Raw genomic sequence first — 21,086 nt, forward strand, 5'->3', positions numbered from 1 at the left:
TATCAATGTCATCATTTACTTGATAATTCATTTATACACACCGTTCTCTCTTTTCTTTATTTCCCATTTTTCACTGCCTTTCTGTCTCTACTTCCTTTTTATCCTGCTCTCCTTTTCTCTCTCTCTCTCTCTCTCTCTCTCTCTCTCTCTCTCTCTCTCTCCCTCTCTCTCTCACTCACACACTCTCTCTCTCTCAAATTTTGCCTCCACCCTTTCGCCTCCAAAGTTCAGAGAACAAAGTCACAGCAGTCAGCCAAGCTGTGTTTTTCTTCTCTCTGCTCTAAGTATTTCAGCTCAGTTGAATTCATTTCTTTTCCGCCCATCTCAGAAGCACGTCTAAGCGAAATACCATGCGTGCGAAATATGTTCAGATATTTCCTTAAGCAGACCTCAGTGTTCTTAACCTCGTTCATTAAAAAAAAAAGAAGATTATTTCTTTCCGCTCTGTACTATCAGTTAGAAGCTGGCCGTGGCAGTAGATCTCGACTCAGCGCTCGATATTGCCTGAACAAAACAGAGCAGAGCTCACACTGGCGTTTCCTTTCACATTTCCTTCATGGCTCTCCACCACATCCATTTTTCATCCTGAACATCTTCCTCTTGTCATTCTGCTGGCATTTGAGAATGAAGCTTCAGCAGCGGTGTCCTCTGTAGCTGATGGCACGGGATGCAGGTTGCTAGGAGACAGGATGTTGCGGTGCTGATGCGAGGTTCGGGACACGGGGCGGTCGGCGGGGGGCTGGCGACGGGGGGAGGAGGAGGAGGAGGGGTTGCTCTTCTCTTGCAGCATGAAGGCCACACTGATTAATCGTAGCTAATTGGTGAATAAGATGAATGAGGATGAAAGGGGAGAGATAAATGATCCGTATCTGCCGGGGCTAAAGCGCATCACCACCCACCCACTCACCCACCCACTCACTCACTCACTCTCTCACTCACTCTCTCACTCACTCTCTCACTCACTCACTTCTTTCACACACTGATAGAAATTACTGAGCTGTTAGATTATAAAAGGAAAGTTGTACAGAGTGTGTAATCAGATGCTGGGCAATTCCACATTGATTGTACTGTGAGAGAGAATGTGTGTGTGTGTGTGTGTGTGTGTGTGTGTGTGTGTGTGTGTGTGTGTGTGTTTTAGGAATGTTAGGGCATTTTCATTCACTGGGGCAGAAAAACGGTGTTGTAAAAATAAACAAAGGTCTGGGAAGTGTGTGTAGAAACCCTAATAACCAAACAGAGGGAAAATAAACTAATATTGAATTCTATCGACTGTTTAATTAGCTATAGATTGGTCTATAGATTGTTTAAATAGTTTCAAGGATTGTGCGTTTTCTTTCACATTTTGTTTACACTGACATTTTAATACAACTGAGCAGTTGATGGTTAAGGGCCTTGTTTAAGGGCCCATCAGTGGCAGCTTGGTGGTCCTGGGACTTGAACTCACAACCAGCATCTTAACCACTACATTGTCCTCACTTTGTCTCCTTTATTTTATCTGTTGGTCCAAACCTCAACACAATGTATGTTTGTAGCACTTCAGTTTAACTGGACCAATAACCCCTCACTCAGATGGTCTCGGACACGGTTGTGTCCAGTCGTCTGTATTCTGCCTAAAGACCCTCACCAAAGAGGAAAACACAGCAGGGTTCAGTTCACAGAGACTACATCCTCACTTATTTAGCAAAACAAGCTTTCTTCTCAAGTGACTTACGAGTGAGACGAGCGAGCCAGAGTGTACGGGTCTGTCCGGGTCTCTGAGGGTTAGGGATCTTGGTCAAAGGGCACTTCGAGGTCAGAACCCTGACACGGTGATTGCAGAAACGCTGTAATTAGAAAATGCTTACATCAGGCGTTCAGACCCATCAGACACTGAGAAGAGGTGAGATGGTGCATCAACCTGAAGGCTGTAAGCATGCTGCTGACGTGTGAAACAGCTGGCATACACACAATGAGCATATGCCCACACTTCTAGAAACATCACAGACAATTTGCGGCCATGCTGGAAGGAAACGAGAACGAACTGCAGTTTGTGCATTTAGCTTTTTTATTGTTTATGTAATGAAATAACTGTATATATGTGTAATGTTTCCTCTGTTTAAATTGTTTTAGATGAAAAGGTTTTAAATTTATAGTAAATGTGAACCGTGCGTTATCGACTAACTATTTACTATTTATTAGCTACAGCTGTGTTACCCGGTCTGCGCGTGTGGGCGGAGCTAATTTAACGGGTCATCTACAATGCATTTATGCTAGCAAGCAGTTTGAGTTGCTTATTGATTTGTGTGTGTGTGTGTGTGTGTGTGTGTGTGTGTAGTGACTGATTTTGTCATTGCTTGCTTTTTGTTTGTTTGTTTGTTTGTTTTATTCTAGCAAACGTCATCATAGGGTCACCGATCGTTTGAAATTGTCATATAATTCAAATGTGGCTTATCAAATGTGGCATGTAGCTTTGTCACCATCTTCCATCTTGCTCATACTAGTTCCCGGGATTGGGGGATTAGTTTAGAGTCTTGCACATCTTGGGATTGGGGGAGCGATACATGTCCTCCGCCGTGCATGTGGAATTTCTATGATATCTAAATGCTTCAGAAGTTTCCACTGGGATCTCCGGGTTCTTCAACCCAATCCTAAGGTATTCCTTGTAGGCTGATTGGCATCAAACTGTCCATGATGTGTGAATGTGCTCTCCGATTGGTTGGCACTCCGTCCAGGGTGTCCCCCAGCTTAGACTCCGGGTTCAGTGAGAGCGGGTGTGTAGAATAAGCAGTAAAGAAAAAGGATGCATGGTTCCAGGGTTCCAGATTTGCAGAATGAAATGATCTGAATTTGGAAACCAAGCAGTGCAGAAAAGTCGAGTGTATTCCAGTCATTTGGAAACTGATCCCGTCGCAGAAGTGACCCAAGATCTCGTCACAGAAGGCAGACTAACGTTCCATCCAGCCGAGGCCAGACTTTTGCTGAAAATAACTCAAGGCCAAAGAATGAAAAATGGCTCAGAAGCTTTTTTCCGTTTGGTTTGAATCTCTAAATATTTTTTTAATAACAGGACTTGGTAGATGTTGCATGTAAATAAAAATGATCTCTCTCTCTCTCTCTCTCTCTCCCTCTCTCTCTCTCTCTCTCTCTCTCTCTCTCTCTCTCTCTCTCTCTCTCTCTCTCTCTCTCTCTCTCTCTCTCTCTCTTCACCTCTTTAGACATCAGGGTTTCAGCCTGAATGTACCGGAAATAACCCCAAGCTTTCCCTATTGTTGAATAGTCGGCGTAGTCCGAAAGTCACTAACGTCTTGTTTTTATTAAATGAGTTGAAATGAAGCCTCTTTAAAACTTTATACTATCATTAAAACATTAACTACACATTCCACCAATTATCGATCAGTTCCTTCGTTTTACATTGACGAATAAAATCGAACATCGGCATCAAAATCGGCATCCATCTGAAAACCGAACTGAAACCGGGACACTGTGACGAACCAAATAGTAACACTGAAAAAAAGTTTGTCTTTTTATATTTTTTAAATTTCTGTTAACTGGATTTATTTACTGTGACATTTTGTATTTCCCCAGACATTAATACCAAGCCAAGCGAACACACAAAATCCTTCGTTAATCTAACATCAGCTGGTTAGTATCAGTATTAATATATACGCTGAAGTCCTGCGTGTTTTATTAGAAAGTAATTATTATTAGGTCATGTTATATTCACACGCTGTTGCTTTATATTAAGCCTCTTAACGCTCTCGTTGTGTCCCGTCAGTCATTCGCGTAGTGAATCAGGCGGCCTTTAGGCCCGCGTCAGTGCGCTGTGCGTGTCGATCTGACCCAGTGTTAAACGTATTTCCGCCTTCGTACCGACACACGCATCGCTTCGTTCGCCAGTCTCCGACTACAACACTTTCTGACCTCCATTTCAGGCTGCAGCTTTATCAAACACTCTCCGTGCCATTACGTGCAACCCACACACTTTCTGATACACACATCTACATGGAGATGCTGGAGATTCTCTGTCTCTGTGAGATAAATCGCACGCAAGCCAATCTCTAACCCACAGCCGTGTGCCATCTGCCTGCCTCGCTGCTGACACACTCCGGCCCCCTTCGCCTCCAGCTGATAAAAATGACACTCCGCTCCAAATATACTCCTTTTTTCCCCTCACTTCCTTCTTCTTTTTCTTGCCATCGTTCCCTGTGAGTTATGCGAGCGTGTGTGAGACGGCGAGACGGCCAGAAAGATAGGTAGATGGGTAGATGTGTGATGTGTGATGTGACTCAGGCCAATGTGGAGTGGAGTGGAGTGATAATGTGAAGCAAGAGGCTTAAGTCATTGGAGTCGTGCAGATTTGACTAGAGATGAAGTGTCAAACACTGTGGATCCAGAGGCAGGTGGAGACAACCACTGTGTGTGTGTGTGTGTGTGTGTGTGTGTGTCTGAATCTGAAGCTCAATTACACGAGCACGTTTAAGACAACATCCTAAGGTGTGCGTCAAGGTGTTGTAGAGCTTAAGGTAGATTAAACAGTTTGGACGTTGTGTCTCAGATGCTGGGCAGGAGGTCAGATGCTTTGGTTTCTCAGAGCCTGATTTTCTTTCCCACAACTCAACCTCATGCTCCTCTTGGCTTACATCAGTGCATACTTAAATTACAAATCCCCCTAAATGACTTGCAGGTTCATCTTTATTATAAAATTCACATTTGAGTTTAAGGCGAAGCTTCTTCCATATTTGGAACTAATTGGTTTCATTACCCACAATGCATTCTGGTCGAACTGGGCTGCTGATACTGGTGCCAGTGAGATTCTGCCCTCATGTGATATCTAACTAAAGAAAGCAATACAGCTGTGCATTAGTCCTTCAGCCCTTCCAGCTTTCTCACTTCATCATGTGTACACTTTATTCAAACACATCCAGCTTCCAGAACTTCATCCTTCATGCTAATCCCATGCTAGCCGGCCAAGCTGAGTCGCGTCATGTAGCCTCATTGCACGCTGGTATGTTTTCCTCAGCACCTCCACGACCTCTATGTTGGGTTGTTAACTTTAATGTTTAATGATTTTTTTTTCTTCTATTGAATGATCAGAATCACATATTCCTAAATATGTTAGCGTAGATATATTTGATGAGGGTTTAATCATCCAGTGATTAACTTCACACCACAGCAGATTGTGGACATACAGGGTTCATGTTTTTTTTTAGAGAGACGTGTTGTTGTTTAGCTGATGTAGAATAGTTGTTGTGTTTCTCTCCAGTTTTGAGAAATGGTGAACACTTTATGATGTTTAGTTAGAGAACAGAGTCAGGAACAACAGAGCGAACGCAGTCCAGGTTTAATCTGTGCTCATGTGGAAAATTATTGGAAAGGTTTATGTTTGGTTTGAACCATTCAGCCCTACAAACAAGAAGTTAATAAGGTTTTTGTTGGTTTGCTCTTTTTTGTTTTGCCTTGGTTCAGTTATGTGCAGTATGAAAACAAAACGAACCAAATAGCGTCAATGTTTTTTTGTTTTGTTTTGTTTTGTTTGTTTTTTGCTTGATTTAAATATTTAGGTATTAAATCAAATCACAAAGAAAAAAAGCCAGTCAGTGTTTTTTGTTTTGTTTTGTTTTGTTTTGTTTTGTTTTGTTTTGTTTTGTTTTGTTTTGTTTTGTTTTGTTTTGTTTTGTTTTGTTTTGTTTTGTTTTGTTTTTGTTTTGTTTTGTTTTGTTTTGTTTTTTTGCTTGGTTTAATTATGTGTGTGAAAACAAACTAAACCAAATCACAAACAAAACAAAGTCAGTCATTGTTTTAATTATGTGCAGTATGAAAACAAAACAATCCAAATCATGAGATTTCTTTCATTTCTTTGTTTTTTTTTTTTTTTTTACTTTTTACTTTTTTATTCACTTAATTTTGTACCATGTAAAATCAAATCAATTCAAATCGCAAATAGAAAAAAAAGGTTTTTTTTGTTTGTGTTTTTCTTGCTTGGTTTAATTCATTCATTCATTTTCTACCGCTTATCCGAACTATTCTCAGGCGTCATCGGGCATCAAGGCAGGATACACCCTGGACGGAGTGCCAACCCATCACAGGGCACACACACACACTCATTCAATCACACACTACAGACAATTTTCCAGAGCTGCCAATCAACCTACCATGCATGTCTTTGGACCGGGGGAGGAAACCGGAGTACCCGGAGGAAACCCCCGAGGCACGGGGAGAACATGCAAACTCCACACACACAAGGCAGAGGCAGGAATCGAACCCCCAACCCTGGAGGTGTGAGGTGAACGTGCTAACCACTAAGCCACCGTGACCCTGCTTGGTTTAATTGAAAAATGAATTCAAATAGCAAACGAAAAAAAAAATTCAATTATGTGCAACGTGAAATCAAACCATCTAAATAGCAAGTGAAACAAAGTCGGTCGTTTTTTTTTTTTTGTTGTTTTTTTTTGTTTTTTTTTTTTGCTGGCTTTAATTATGTGCAACGTGAAAACAAGCCGATCCAAATCGCAAACGAAACAGAAGAGTCACTGCCGACTCTAAACTGACTAATAGGTGTGAAGTAAGCAGGAGCAGGAGCAGGAGGCGGCTTTGGAGAGCCTGATGCAATCAGATTGAACGGATTCTCAAGGGATCCTCGCTGCTGTATCACACCGTAGCCTCTGATTTGTATTCACAGGCTGTGGAAGCGAGCCCACCTGTAAACCTCAATCAAACACATATCTGAGGCACACACGAGGAGATGAGCAGGACTGCAAACAACTCTTCCATCATAAAGGAGTCGTGTGCGTGTGTGTGTGTGTGTGTGTGTGTGTGTGATAAAAACGATGAAAGAAAGATTGTATATATTTCGTCTTGTTTATCCAGTGAAATTAATACTTTAGGTTTTCGGCTGTTCGCTCTGAAACATGTTGTTATTCCAGACGGTATGAAATATGGTGGTTTCATTCAGACATTCGATTCATCAAACACCTGAGAACCAGCGAGTTGACACATCGAGTCGTCAGATAATTGCACACTGATTAGAAGAGCTCTATAAAAATATAAATATACATCCAGGCTTGAAACCGTGATCAGCGAGTCAATCTGTGGGTAATAAGCGTAGTAAAGAGCGTGGAGGTTCTTTCCCTTCTACACAATGCATAGATACCGAATCATATATTCACATACTTCAGGATTCATATTATTGCGTTTATATTTAAATCTGTTAATCTTCTGAATGGTTTCGAGGAGAAACCGGAGTTTGAGGAAGAGGCTTGATTATGGAAAGACCTGAAGAATGTGTTGTCATTAGAGTGACAGCAGTGTGACTTTTTCTCTCACATCTAAAATGACATCCTTTTAATAAAGAGTCTATACATCGATATAGCAGCGATTCCTTCTGCTCTGAATAAAAAACAGGATTTTACGTTTGGAATCTCTGTCCTGTATAATATCTCGTCTCGTGTTGATTTCAAACTTTCTACCGGCGAAAAGACACGGCGACGCACGGCGTCGTCGTGTGTTGAACCGAATATCCCGAGCGGGTTCGAGCTGCACGGCTGTGAATATCAGGACGTCGTGAACATCCTGCTTGTTTTTCTGCTTCCCGCTTGCTCACTGGTGGGTAAAGGATTCAAAATAAATGTTACATATATGAAGGTGCCCTTAGAGTCCGGGTGTTTACGTCTTGCTGTGTTTATCTTTTCTTATGTTCTCGTTCACATAGACACATGTGCACACTCAAACACACGTCTTTCTAAAGGCTGTGTGTGCATGTGTGTGTGTGTGTGTGTGTGTGTGTGTGTGTGTGTGTGTGTTTTGTGACAGTAGAGGAGGTGTAAGATGCTCCTGTAAGGTCAGACAGATATTGCTCTGAAGTGGAGCTGAGTTGCGTCAGCACGGTTGAGGTTGTGTGTGTGTGTGTGAGTGTGTTTCTGTGTGTGTGTGTATGTGATCCTCAGGGACATCCTCCAATCCCTGTTTTCTTTCGCACAGCATACACTGGTAGTTTTCTTCCCTAGGGGAAAGATGGAGATGACAAGTTCGAGGTGTTACATTTATCAGTATTGGTGTTTTAACTGCTATTATTTTTATTACTATCGTTTGCATCGTGATTAAGAAGATCGCACAAACACGGATACACACACAGACACACACACACACGGATATACATCCCGAAGTCTTTGAATCCGGCTCAGTCTCTGTCTTTCTCTCTCAGTCGTCCCTCCCCAGGAGACGATCTTCTCTCTGCGTTCTTTCCTTTACTCTGGGCTGTTTCTTTACTCCCAGCTCTTCTGCTCTTTGTAGTCGACACTTCAAAGCTCTAAGGTTGGGGCTACTGAAGGGTTTGACAGAATATAAGCAGCGAATGTATGTGGACCTTGTGAATTATTTAGTGGTTATCGATAATCCATTGCCGTGTTTAAGAGCGTCCGTGGGGTCACGGTGGCGGTGGAGGTGACGACGGCGATGGAGGTGGCTGCAGGGCGAGGCGCAGAAACAGGATAGAAGTCCGGATAGAAGTCTGTCATCCTTTCAAACTGTTTTATTCTCATTGATTTTGCTTTCCTTTATACAAAGAGGTGTTAATGTTTTATAGAAATCTTATTTTATTCGTCACATACCCAACCGGATACAGTAACACATGTAGTCAGTGCAGTGATGGATCAAGCGGTTAAGGCTCTGGGTTGTTGATGGGAGGATCAGGGTTCAAGCCCAAACACTGAAAGCTGCCATTGTTGGGCCCTTGAGCAAGGCCCTTAACCCTCATTGTTCCAGAGGTGCTGTATCATGGCTGACACTGTGCTCCGACCCAAACCTCCAAAGTTGTGATATGTGAAGAAATAATTTCACTGTGCTTTAATGTCTATGTGACAAAATAAAGGCTTTAGATCTATTCTAGATTCTGTCTGTCTGTGTCATAAAAAAATAGTCACTAAAAATAAAAATACTACAGAAAAAACATGGGAAATGTATTTATGAACGCAGATGGGTGGTGGAGCAGTACGACGGCGATGTTATGAATAATGAGGCCATCCTTAAAAATATTCTTGTTTGCCGTAACCCGACCGACCCTGTCAATTTAGGACCGACTCAATTTTTATTTTTATTTTTTTTTGCCGGTTTAAATTTTGCGTTAAGACCAACCTGTTTTTTTTTTTACTCTTCAAACAACCAATACAAAAGCAATAAAATAATATTAATTATATTTTAGTATTGTAAATATATAGTATTTTAGTATTTTAGTATTGTAAATATATAAATTGCCTAGTCCTACATACAAACGAAGGCTACGTTCTTTCTTTAATATAAAAACCTGTGACGTCATCTATGTTTACACTATTGGTTAACGGACGTCACACTATGGCCTGTGCGTTCGCTTCGTCTCATCCTCTCATTCACTGTCAGAGTCAACGGTTCGCGCTTGGTAACGATGGCTGCGGCTGCAGTAAACAAAATGTTCGTGGTCATCGTTCAAACAAATTTGTTTGTGGTCTATACAGCCTGCGTCAAAATGAGGTTTGCAATGATGCGCCCGAAGGCACGGGTTGAAGACCCAGTCAGTGACGTCACGATATGCTAATTTGTTTACATTCATATCTACGTAATCACCATCACTAAAATTGTACTTTTTTTTTTTTACATTGAAACTTATAAAAATATAAAGAAGAATATAGTCCTACCTTCCGACCCTTTTTTTTTTCTACTGTTACTGCAAACCAAAATATTTTTAAGGATGGCCTGAAACGAAAATAATTCGCTGGTATAGAGGTAGCGTGTGTCATGTAGACGTCCCCAGAAAAATCCAGATTCTAAGTATCGTCCTGGAACAAACTCCTTCTCATTCTATTCACACTGTCTTTGCTTTCAAGGAGAAGAAACGCTTTCCTGACCACAACAGACAGAAGAGAGCAGAAGTCTTTCACTCTTTATTCTTCCCGGCTTTGCTTCAGCACAGCTTGCTGTAGATAAATCCTCAGGGAGTCCCAGCGTCAGCGGTTGAGTTACAGTAAATAATTGTGCAAAATCAATGAATCCATCATAATCTATTTTTATCCTTTTTTTTTTTTTTTTATTTAACGATCGAACGATAAGAATAAAAGGAAGTATGTTGTTTTCCGGAACACAAGCTCTGGCCACAAACGATGACGGTCAGTGATTAAGTTAATAAACCAATGAGTTATTCCTGATTCTGGATCTGAGGCCCACAGATGAGTTTGGGTTTATATTTCAGTGCCATTTGCCAGCCATCATAAGCTACATCACATGCCTAGTGTATTGATTAATTAGTTCCCTGCTTGAATTAATACAAGAAAATAATCCAACTGTGATTAGAGTCTCGACTCGTCCAGGCGAAGCTCGATCGTCTACACGTGTTTGAATAAACCTCAATTCTAAACTTTATAATTCCTGGGTCTTTATTAGAAGAACAAATGAAGGCATTCACTAAATTCCAGGGGTTTCGTTACCACGACGTAAAGTGGGCGTGTTTCCGGAGGTCTTGGAACAACGCCCTCTTTAAAAAAAAACAGCATACTACGAAGGACGAAACAGTCATACAGGTAGATTTATTTTAGAAAACAAATAAACAACCAAAAACTACGGTTATGGTTAGGGTTAGGGTTAGGGTTAGATTATCACATAGGCCACGCCTACCCGATGACGCAATATCTGTTACGCTGTTCTGAAATCCCTAGAAATAAGTGCCTGCCAACAAAGGAAAGCGTCTGAGTGAAAGTTGCACTTTAACTCTTTCCCAGAGGATAAAAAATGGAATTTGTGCTGTTTTGGTGCATCAGGGGTTCAGTATTGAATGTCTGTCATGTCTCATTCCACTGTGGTGGTTAATATGAAGCTCGTATAAAAGTAGACACTCAGGACTTTGAGATGTATAAGTATTTCTGTTTTTATCTAAACTAGGGGCCATATATTCATAGTTGTTGTTGTTTTTGGCTGCTCCCTGTCGAGGATCGCCACAGCGAATCACGTGGTCCGCATATTAGATTAACACGGATACACTTCCTGACGCTACCCTCCTATATCCTCCAGGCCTGGGACCAGCACAGTAAAAATAATTAATTAAAAAAAAAAAAAAATTTATTAATTAATTAATTAATTAAAGATTAATTATCGGGGTCCTTGTTTATCCCGTAAGCTTCAAATGCGAGTGCTCACCCGTGCACACGTGAAAGTAAAAACGTCCTCTTACACAAGGTTTTTGATTTCCGCAGGATCCGCTCTGTTAAAAAATATATATATATCTATTTGTATTCATTTAAAACAAATCTGTCATTCTGAATAATATTCATATATGGTTGCATGCTTCGAATGTATAAGTGTGTGTGTGTGTGTGTGTGTGTGTGTGTGTGTGCATATGTGCCTGTGTTGGCAGCTTGTGAACCATCATCTTTTTTGCTTTAAGAGATTAACTAGACTCCTCAACACACACATACTAATTTAATGCACAAACGGCTCCCGACCATCTGACTCATCCTCTGAGTCACTTACTGGCACGACACGTCGGTGCTCAAAAACGACTCGTCATTGCGCGTAACCACACGCTGACCCGAGAAACACGCTCATCCGAGAAACCGTCAGTCCAGCCCACTACGGCTTAGAACAGCCCTCGTCGTGGGTTTTTTGTACCGACAGGGTTTGTTTTCTATCCTGAATCTCTTCTAAGTCTGGGGTTTTGAAGCGTAGCCGTCAATCACGTCTCCTTTTCAACATTCATTTGCACATTTAAATGCCAATTTATATTTCTCGCTCTAAGTGATATCATGTTACAAGGCTTTTTCACACCGTGCGAACGGAAACAGATGTGCTACGTCTCGCGAATCTGTTGTCATCATCTAATACAAATGCGCTGTAGAACACATGGTTAAGAAAAGCAGCGAAAGGCGACGGCGTAGCGTCAGTGCTCCCTGTGAGGCCCGTGATGGCGAATCCTGAGCGAGACAAAAAAAAAGTATTCACACGTCATGCTAAAACATGTCGACGTTTTTAAAAGACTTTCATGTGTCATTTAAAAAGCACGCATGATTCAGAAGGTGCAAATGTTCAAACGTGCTCCAGCTTACAAATGTGATTTTTTCAATATAATGGAGAAAGTAATAGCAACTTTGAATGGAATGTGAAAATGTAAAAGAGTGTGTGTGTGAGAGAGAGAGAGAGAGAGAGAGAGAGAGAGAGAGAGATTAGTAAAAAGTTTTGCTCCCGTACATCTCTAACTTCTTCTCCTGTCGCTCTGCTCCGATGTTTCGCACCTCCACCTCCATGTGTGAATGATTGACTAAAGGTTTGTGTGGTAGTAAATGGGATTTATCCCATCAGGAGAGGAAGGTTAAACAGCTGCCAGTGCTGCATTTCCTGGTCTGCATGGTCCCACATCAGCAAGAACCTTTGTTAAAATTATTTCGTATCCTCCATCGAGGTTCATCTTTTCTACATGACCAAAGTGAAGCGAGAGCCTTCAGTCCTCCACTTCTTCCCATCACTCCACTGTACATCCCAGCTAAATGGACCAACAGGGGAATTCTCCGGGAACTCTCTCTCTCTCTCTCTCTCTCTCTCTCTCTCTCTCTCTCTCTCTCTCATTCGCTCTCATTCTCTCTCTCTCTCTCTCTCTCTCTCTCTCTCTCTCTCTCTCTCTCTCTCTATCTGTCTCTCTCCTGACTGTGTCTGTCTTTCTCTCTCTCTCTCTCTCTCTCTCTCTCTCTCTCTCTCTCTCTCTCATTCTCTCTCTCTCTCTCTCTCTCATTCTCTCTCTCTCTCTCTCTCTCTCATTCGCTCTCATTCTCTCTCTCTGCTCTCTCTCTCTCTATCTCTCTGTCTGTCTCTCTCTCTATCTGTCTTTCTCCTGACTGTGTCTGTCTTTCTCTCTCTCTCTCTCTCTTCTCTCTCTCTCTGTCTCTCTCGCTGTCTCTCTCTCCTGACTGTGTCTGTCTCTCTCTCTCTCTCTCTCTCTCTCTCTCTCTCTCTCTCTCTCTCTCTCTCTCTCTCCTGACTGTGTCTGTCTCTTTCTGTCTGTCACTCTCTGCTGTCTCTCTCTCCTGACTGTGTCTGTCTGTCTGTCTCTCTCTCTCTCTCTCTCTCTCTCTCTCTCTCTCTCTCCTGACTGTGTCTGTCTCTTTCTGTCTGTCACTCTCTGCTGTCTCTCTCTCCTGACTGTGTCTGTCTGTCTGTCTCTCTCTCTCTCTCTCTCTCTCTCTCTCTCTCCTGACTGTGTCTGTCTCTTTCTGTCTGTCACTCTCTGCTGTCTCTCTCTCCTGTCTGTGACTGTCTCTCTCTGTCACTCTATCTCTCTCTGCTTTCTGTCTGTGTCTCTCTGACTGTCTCTATGTCTCCTGTCTGTGTGTTTCTCTCTCTGTCTCTCTCTCTTTGCTGTCTGTGTGTCTCTTTCATTCTATTGCTCTCTCTCTCTCTGTCTATGTCTTACTGTCTCTGTGTCCTTATCTCTCTCTCTCTCTCTCTCTCTCTCTCTCTCTCTCTCTCTTTCCTAGCAGGTAACATTATACCTCTCCTTCACAAAGTGAATTATACACAGAGATTACATAAAGCATTATGCACCATCTCATTAATTTCTCGTTTAACACATTTCCTCTTCATAATTCATGATTATTGTAAACTGAGTTTGTCGAAGATTTTCCTGCGGTTCTGATTTTCACAGCTAACGGACAGAAAGTTTCACATCTTCACAGAGAGCTACAGTAGAACCATCTTGTTGTCTTAATGTTATTGCTACAAGGTTACAGGTCTGTGTGGATGAGTGTGTATGAGTGCAATGTTCGCCCAGACACAAGACAAGCCTTGTTATACGTTACATCGTTACCTCAGCGGACAGTTCTGGAAAGTTCCTTATTTATCAAAAAAGCACATGGTGCTGCTACGCAAAACTAAACCAAACAACTGACTATTTCGGCTAAGCTGCTACGCACACTATCACGCTAGTTAGATTGTTTTGCTTTAGCTTAGCAAGCCACATTTCCTCTTTCTCTTTATTTCTTCTTTCTTTCTATTTCTTGTTTTTCAGACTGTCCAAACAATGTGATAAATAAGAATTCACGCTTGCTAACATTTGATAAATTACCAATATCTTTGGTTAGCCTTAGCTAATGTTTTCTCACGTTCCTTTGTCCCTTAGTAAAAGAAGCTCTAATTAACCAGCTGTAGCTAAAACTAGACGTCTTCCCTCTAGTTTCTTGTGCTTTCGTATACGCTTGTACGCTCAGGTGAATGTAAGAATGCATTAACTTGAGTAAAGTGAGTTAAAGCTGTTCTTCAGCTTTTAGCAGAGCATTAATTTGATGATAAATCGCACTTTTACTTTTAGTGCTTTTGCCGCCTCTGTTCTACTGTTAGAGATAAAGAGGAGAGGCGATTATTAAACTGTACACTGAGCTGTTGCAGGAATATTTCTCTCTGGCAGTAAAGTAATAAGTAGCTGAAAATGCCAGCGTTCGTACTGCTGTAGAGATGTTATGTAATTTATTGGAATGTTATTAGAATTTTAATAGAATGTAGAATGTAATTGAATTCATAAGTCCATTAATTCACCTTCCGTAGCCACTTTATCCTGGTCAGGGTCACTGTGGATCTGGAGCCTATCCTGGGAATTCTGGTCCAATCCGAGCGAGACTGCAGTGCAGTCAGAGTGTAGAGCTTTTAGTGCAGAAGCAAAAGAGCAGGGATTGAAGCTGTATCTGATCGAATGGCTCCTATAATCCTAATCCCTAATACACAACACACACTAGGTGGTCTCCAGCCCCTGGATTTTTGGTTTGTCTCCTGGAGGTTTTGGTGGTACTTATGTGGTTGGAGCAGGTCTGACTCCACATCCTGGGTATTTGGTTCGACTTCACTCATGTGGAAGGAGCTTAATCAGGTCTGACTCCACATCCTGTATATCTGGTTTGAGTTCACCCAGGTGGGAGGAGCTTAATCAGGTCTGACTCCACATCCTGGATATTTGGTTCAACTTCACTGAGGTGGGAGGAGTTTAATCAGGTCTGACTCCACCCTTTGGATATTTGGTTTGTCTTCACCCAAGTGGGAGGAACTTAATCAGGTCTGACTCCACATCCTGGATATTTGGTTCGACTTCACTGAGGTAGGAGGGGCTGGATCAGGTCTGACTCCACCCTTTGGATAATTTCTTTGTCTTCACCCAAGTGGGAGGCGCTGGATCAGGTCTGACTCCTCATCCTGGATATTTGGTTCGACTTCACTGAGGTGGGAGGAGTTTAATCAGGTCTGACTCCACCCTTTGGATATTTGGTTTGTCTTCACCCAAGTGGGAGGAGCTGGATCAGGTTTGTCTCCATCCCCTGGACATTTGGTTCTATAGCAGGGAACACATCTACACCAATATATTTGAAGTCAAATATAATTTTTTAAAACTATTTTCTATTTAAGGATCTACAGCAAAGAATGGGCTAAATTATGTCTGTTGAGTAAGACAAGGCATAAGCATGTCCGCTCATTTGTGATGACTATTTGTAAGGAGAACAGGAGCTTAATTAAACTTTCAGCGTGGTTATGTAACAAAATCATCGCTCACTTGCGAAAATCCCTTATCGCTCTACCATCAGCACTTTCTGCCTGAGCTCTTCCTCTTATCTATCTGTGTGTAGAGACACAGAAATGTATTCAGCCCTCAATACACACTGCACACTGACCCCTGCAGGCCACCGGTTCACACAAACATATACAGGAGTATATCACAGAAGGAACCAACTAGGTCGGGTTCTCCTGCTGAACGAGGAGCTCTGATGTCCGGAGATAGAGCTAAGCAGGATTCATTTTGAGGATGAGCGTGTTTCAACTCTGTCATTTTCTCCTGGTGAAGGTGATAAGCACACATGCGTGACGGGGAAGGATTTACTAAGGCTTATGGCGAGCTCCACAGCGAAATTACGCCACATCCAGAATCCCATATGATGTAATTTCACCATCATGCTGAGAAATATTGGCCACCTACAATGGAGACATAGACATAAGGTTATGAGTGATATTGTTATTTTGGTATTACGCTAGGCTTAGCACATGCCTAATAAATTTCCAAAGAGAACTACTCGAACCAACAATTCGAAATAACATTATTAGTATTTTTTTTTTTCATCAACCGTATTGGTGTTAGACAGATGTATGACATCCAGATTGCGGTATCATTCAGGTGCAGTCAGGAGAAACGAAAACCTGAGAGTGAGGAGAGAGAATAACATACTGGCTTTCATGTTTCTATCTCTTACTCAAGCCACAATTATGTCAAAGTCTTACAAAAAGTAAAATCCCTTGCTTTCACTTCATAGTTGTCGCTAGCTCCCTCACTTAGCATTAGCTTGTTCCTCAGCTAGGATAGCTTACTACCACAGAAAAAGCCTAAGGTGGCAAAGAGCTTACTTCATCATAACTAGCTCAAATAAAAAATATAAAATAAAATAGTAATAGCTTACTTTATCTTAACTAGCTCAAAACCTTAAGATGTTTGATCAGGTGAGTTAAGCCAGATAACTAGCAAGTTGGTGAATGCTATGCTAATGGGCGTAGCTTCATCCCAGCTGCACAGCACTGAGGTACATTCGAAGGATTTCACAGTATATTTAGCTGCTTTTTTATTATTATTAATATTAAATTAAATGGTTTAGAGGTTTGCGCCTTTATTTATCTAAAGAAATTTATTCCATATTATCCTGAAGCCTTTTTATGAGAGATGACATAAATCAGTTTTATGGTAAATTCCTCGTTTTTTTTGGTGCAAAACCCGAGTACAACTTCGATGTTGGCTCACATCCGCATGACTGAATTTTTTTACACTATTATATTATTTTTTTTATACTGTTACGCTACCACTCCCATGTTTTGCAAAATGCTGCATTTTTTTTTCTCTTTACACCACATAAAACAGGATCTGTTTTATTATCCAAAAGTTCCATCATTTCTCAAAGCTTTAGGATTATCCAGGTGCTGTTTTGCAGGTACGACGAGAGCTCTTTTAGTTATCCATCCTTTCCACCTTGCTAATCTCTCACAAATCTTCTTTTTGCCCAGTCTATTAGCAACTGTAAAGTCTTACACACCAGCAAAACGCTAGAAAAGTCTGCAGTTCTTTTGATGACTTTCCGGGTGAGTTGTGGTTGTGCGCTAAGAAGCGACGCTCTGGAAGGTTTTCCACTGGGTCAAGTCATCTCCGTTTGCCAGTAGGGGCTCTTACCGCGGTTCATCAGGCTTCAAAATGACTTTGTAAACCTTTTTTCACAGTGAATCTGAACAACTTTTTTATTCCACGCTTCTGGAAGTTTCTTTGACGGTGCAGTAATGAGCTTGAGGAAAGTGTGTGCTTCACACTGAGGGTTCATAGTCGTAAGCTGTGGATTCAACAGCGCTGCAGTCAGGTCTGTCTGTGTTCTATCAGCTAAATCTAATTATCAGTTCATTTGCTTCATTTGTTGATCAAGTTCCTAGGGGGCAGTTAACTTTCCACATGCAAGGGTAACAGCGGGGAAGGTATAACTTTGTTTCTTAGATAAACTTAAACAGATGTTATCGGTATTCAGTTAGACAACGATCCAAATTCGTCCGAAAGTTTGTGGACGTCTGACCGTCAAAAGCGTCTTTTTTTTTAAACGATTCCAAAAATTTCAGCCGACGGACAATGAAAGAGAAAGATGACGAAAAAATGTTGACAGTTAAGTGGCTAATCTAAACCTTTGCAAATAATGTTAGTTGGGATAATAATTAAGTTGATGATAATTGATTTAAAAATGCTGTTTTTTGGTTAACTCGTGGGGGGGCACGGTGGCTTAGTGGTTAGCATGTTCGCCTCACAACTCCAGGGTTGGGGGTTCGATTCCCGCCTCCACCTTGTGTGTGTGGAGTTTGCATTTTCTCCCCGTGCCTCGGGGGTTTCCTCCGGGTACTCCGGTTTCCTCCCCCGGTCCAAAGACATGCATGGTAGGTTGATTGGCATCTCTGGAAAATTGTCCGTAGTGTGTGATTGTGTGAGTGAATGAGAGTGTGTGTGTGTGTGTGCCCTGCGATGGGTTGGCACTCCGTCCAGGGTGTATCCTGCCTTGATGCCCAATGACGCCTGAGGCACAGGCTCCCCGTGACCCGAGGTAGTTCGGATAAGCGGTAGAAGATGAGTGAGTGAGAGTGGTTAACTCGTGTTCAAGCACTTGTAGAACAGAAAAGTAAAATAAAAACAGAAATGTGGACATTAGACAACCAATTTGTAAAAGTATTACAAAATACACAATTTATTAAAAAAATTTTTTTTAGATTAAATGAGATTCAATTGTATTGTCATTGATTAAGTACAAAACCACTGATAATCTTATTACCCCCTTATACTAGGGTTATATACTAAAACAGCCCAAACTCTTATTTTTTAAGCTATCACTTCTAGACAATTAAGTCTTTTATCCTTTTTTTTTCTTTGTAACAACATCAGGATAGAACAGTCACCACCTGAGCCTAGCACCGACCGAACATCTGCTTTTCCCAGGCACCGATGTGTCCGACCTGCTGGAGTACGCTGCGTTTAAGCGTTTACCGTCAACGTGACATGACGTGATGGAGGTAGAGAAAGAACGAAAGAGGGAAGGAAACCCAAAGAGAAGGAAAGGCATGAAACGGCACGCTGCAGCTCTGCTGATTGACCCTTTACTCCATTTAATTTTGTGTGAAGAGATGGAAAGCAGCCAAATAAATGGAACTTTATGGGAATTTTACCAGCCACTAACAAGTCAGGATTCGTGTGAAAAAAATAAAAGCGGAGTTCTAGTTTTATATATACTGTGTTTATAGGAACCTAGATTCACACACTGTTCATTAAAGTAGTGTGTGATTTGAGACAAAGCCCCCTTGTTTGTCTGATGAGGCGGTGATGATTGCAGGCAGGTTGATTGGCACCTCCTGGTACCATAGAAACCAAATTCAGCTCTTTGTACGAAGGTACGAAACGAATCACATGCCAGTGAAAATATGAGTTCTTGGATTCGGACTGGACCGTGATGAGGGCAGAGAAGAGGAAGATGTGTGTGTGTGTGTGTGTGTGTGTGTGTGTGTGTGTGTGTGCATGCCCAAGTGAGTGACAATAGAGTAGCTGACAGCAGAGCAGCAGATGGGCTGGAGGAGTCAGCACTTTCTTTTGGCCAGAGCAGTCACTTCACACAGGAATGATAAGAGGGCCTGCTGCATTCATTCTGGAGTGAGAGAGAGAAAGCATGTGTGTGTGTGAGTGTGTGATGGAGAGCGAGTGCGTGTGAGTGTGAGGGACGAGTAGGAAGGCATTGATTTTGCGAGGATGAGATTTAGGGGTGATGGAGGACTGAGCACTGAGGTGAGTCATTATCACTGAGACTGCAGACATCGGCATCTTCTCTCTGAGTCGGAGTGTGTGTGTGTGTGGGGGGGGGGGGGTGTATGCCTTGGTGGGGACCAATGAATATATGATAGTTTTAAGCATGGTTAAAAAAAAAATGAATCAAAGAGCTGAAATGTTTCTGTTTGGTTTCTGAGGTTAGATTTCTATGTGTAGCATTAATAAGGATAGTACAACAAACGTGTGTGTGTGTGCGCGTGTGTGTGTATGTGTGTGCATGTGTGTGTGTGTGTGTATGTGTGCGTGTATGTGTGTGCATGTGTGTGTGTGCGTGTGTGTGTGTATGTGTGTGTGTTTGTGTTCATTTTGTTATTTAAATTTTTTAATAATGCTTTAAATGATCCTGCATGTCATCATGTCTTTAAACATGTACATGTCTATTAGAAAGTAGAAAATTGGAAAATTGTGTCATCATTCCTCAAAAAAAAAAAAAAAAAGCCTAAAGAAACCAGGGTGAACAATTCCTCTGTCTGACTCTGACTTAAAAACTAATTTCGTCTTTTCCGAAGCAATTTTCCCGTCCCTTGCATTGCCCGTGTATGTCGAGATAAGCGCTGTGCCTTTTGTGACATCTCGTCATGTGGCACTCGACATCAGCCTGCCGTCTGCTTGACTGAGTCATCAGGGACAGGCGTTTTGACGTTTTTTTTGGGTGTCTGCGAAGCCCGAAGCCTGGTTTCTCACACAGTTGCTCAGGTAAAGTGTAGCTTTGCTATGCCTGAGTGGGCACGAAGCCTGTGCCGAACTGCATCAGCGTGTATAATGAGCGGATGTGTGCGTTCCAGGCAGGCAGCAGGTATTGCAGCTAAGTTCCTTGCTGTCATGTTGGGTTAGCGATGCATACATGCCGTGGTGTCGATGTTGAGGTACTCTGTCATGTTCTGTTTCAGAAATCCCTCTCTCTTTTTCTCTCCCTTCTCCCAGCTCTCAATCTGCTCGGACTGAACTGGCGTCTGAAGCCAACCAACGGGCATCTTGTCAGCACCGGCCTCAGCACCGGCATCCCCAGCACCGGAGACGTAGCAACGGTGCCCTCCGGAGGCAGAGGTAGGAACGAGAAACGGAAACGAGTGAAGGGTTTAAGGGGGGGGTGGGGGGTGAGGACTTGAGAGGAATTCTCATCTCAGGCCCTGCTCACTTGTATACACATATTTTTGTTGTCTGTAGTTTGGCTTCTTGATCAAAGGAACAGGAAGTTACCGGTTCGCGTCTTTTTGTGATCGCACTCGAGTCAAGGTTTTCAAGGATTCGGATCTCTTCGACATTATGTTCAAGTGTAGTTATCAGTCCCCACAATGTAAATCCTGGTCTTTTGGCTTTTGTTTATTTTTCACATTTCACCTTCTTCACCGCTCAATACGTTACAGGTGTTTGATGACAGGTTAGGAAGCAATACCCAGACTGCACTAGCGAGCTTGGGAACGTCTTCACATGGATTTTCCTAAATATTTTGTATTCAAACGGAATTTTATTCGTCTGTCTTTCTCTCTCTTCGTTCGTTTTTTTTTTTTTTTTAATTTTTTTGCCGTAATACGAATTAGTTAAACACCAGCGAATATACCCCTAGTCATTAAAATACTCTTATAAACCTCAGCAGCTGGATCCTTCTCTTTTCCCGTCTCACACACACGCACACACACACGTAGTGATACGTATCAGCAGCTCGTCAGAGATAACGGCCATCTTTAATCAACAACATCTTACTACTAGCTAATTACTGTAGTAATCACTGATACACACA

The 21,086-nt window shown here is 42.0% G+C and overlaps 1 protein-coding gene across 3 annotated transcripts in view; it reads left to right on the forward strand.

Annotated features, from left to right (window-relative positions):
* The window catches only part of tenm2b (teneurin transmembrane protein 2b), a 308,065-nt gene that overhangs the window by 243,048 nt on the left and 43,931 nt on the right, over positions 1-21,086 (forward strand). For all 3 annotated transcript variants that reach the window (XM_060890770.1, XM_060890768.1, XM_060890769.1), the window contains one exon: positions 20,270-20,392. In XM_060890770.1, the coding sequence (XP_060746753.1) occupies positions 20,270-20,392 (123 nt within the window). The remainder of the gene's footprint in view (positions 1-20,269; positions 20,393-21,086) is intronic.

Source organism: Tachysurus vachellii, chromosome 17 (assembly GCF_030014155.1).
Source record: "Tachysurus vachellii isolate PV-2020 chromosome 17, HZAU_Pvac_v1, whole genome shotgun sequence".
Lineage (NCBI taxonomy): Eukaryota > Metazoa > Chordata > Actinopteri > Siluriformes > Bagridae > Tachysurus > Tachysurus vachellii.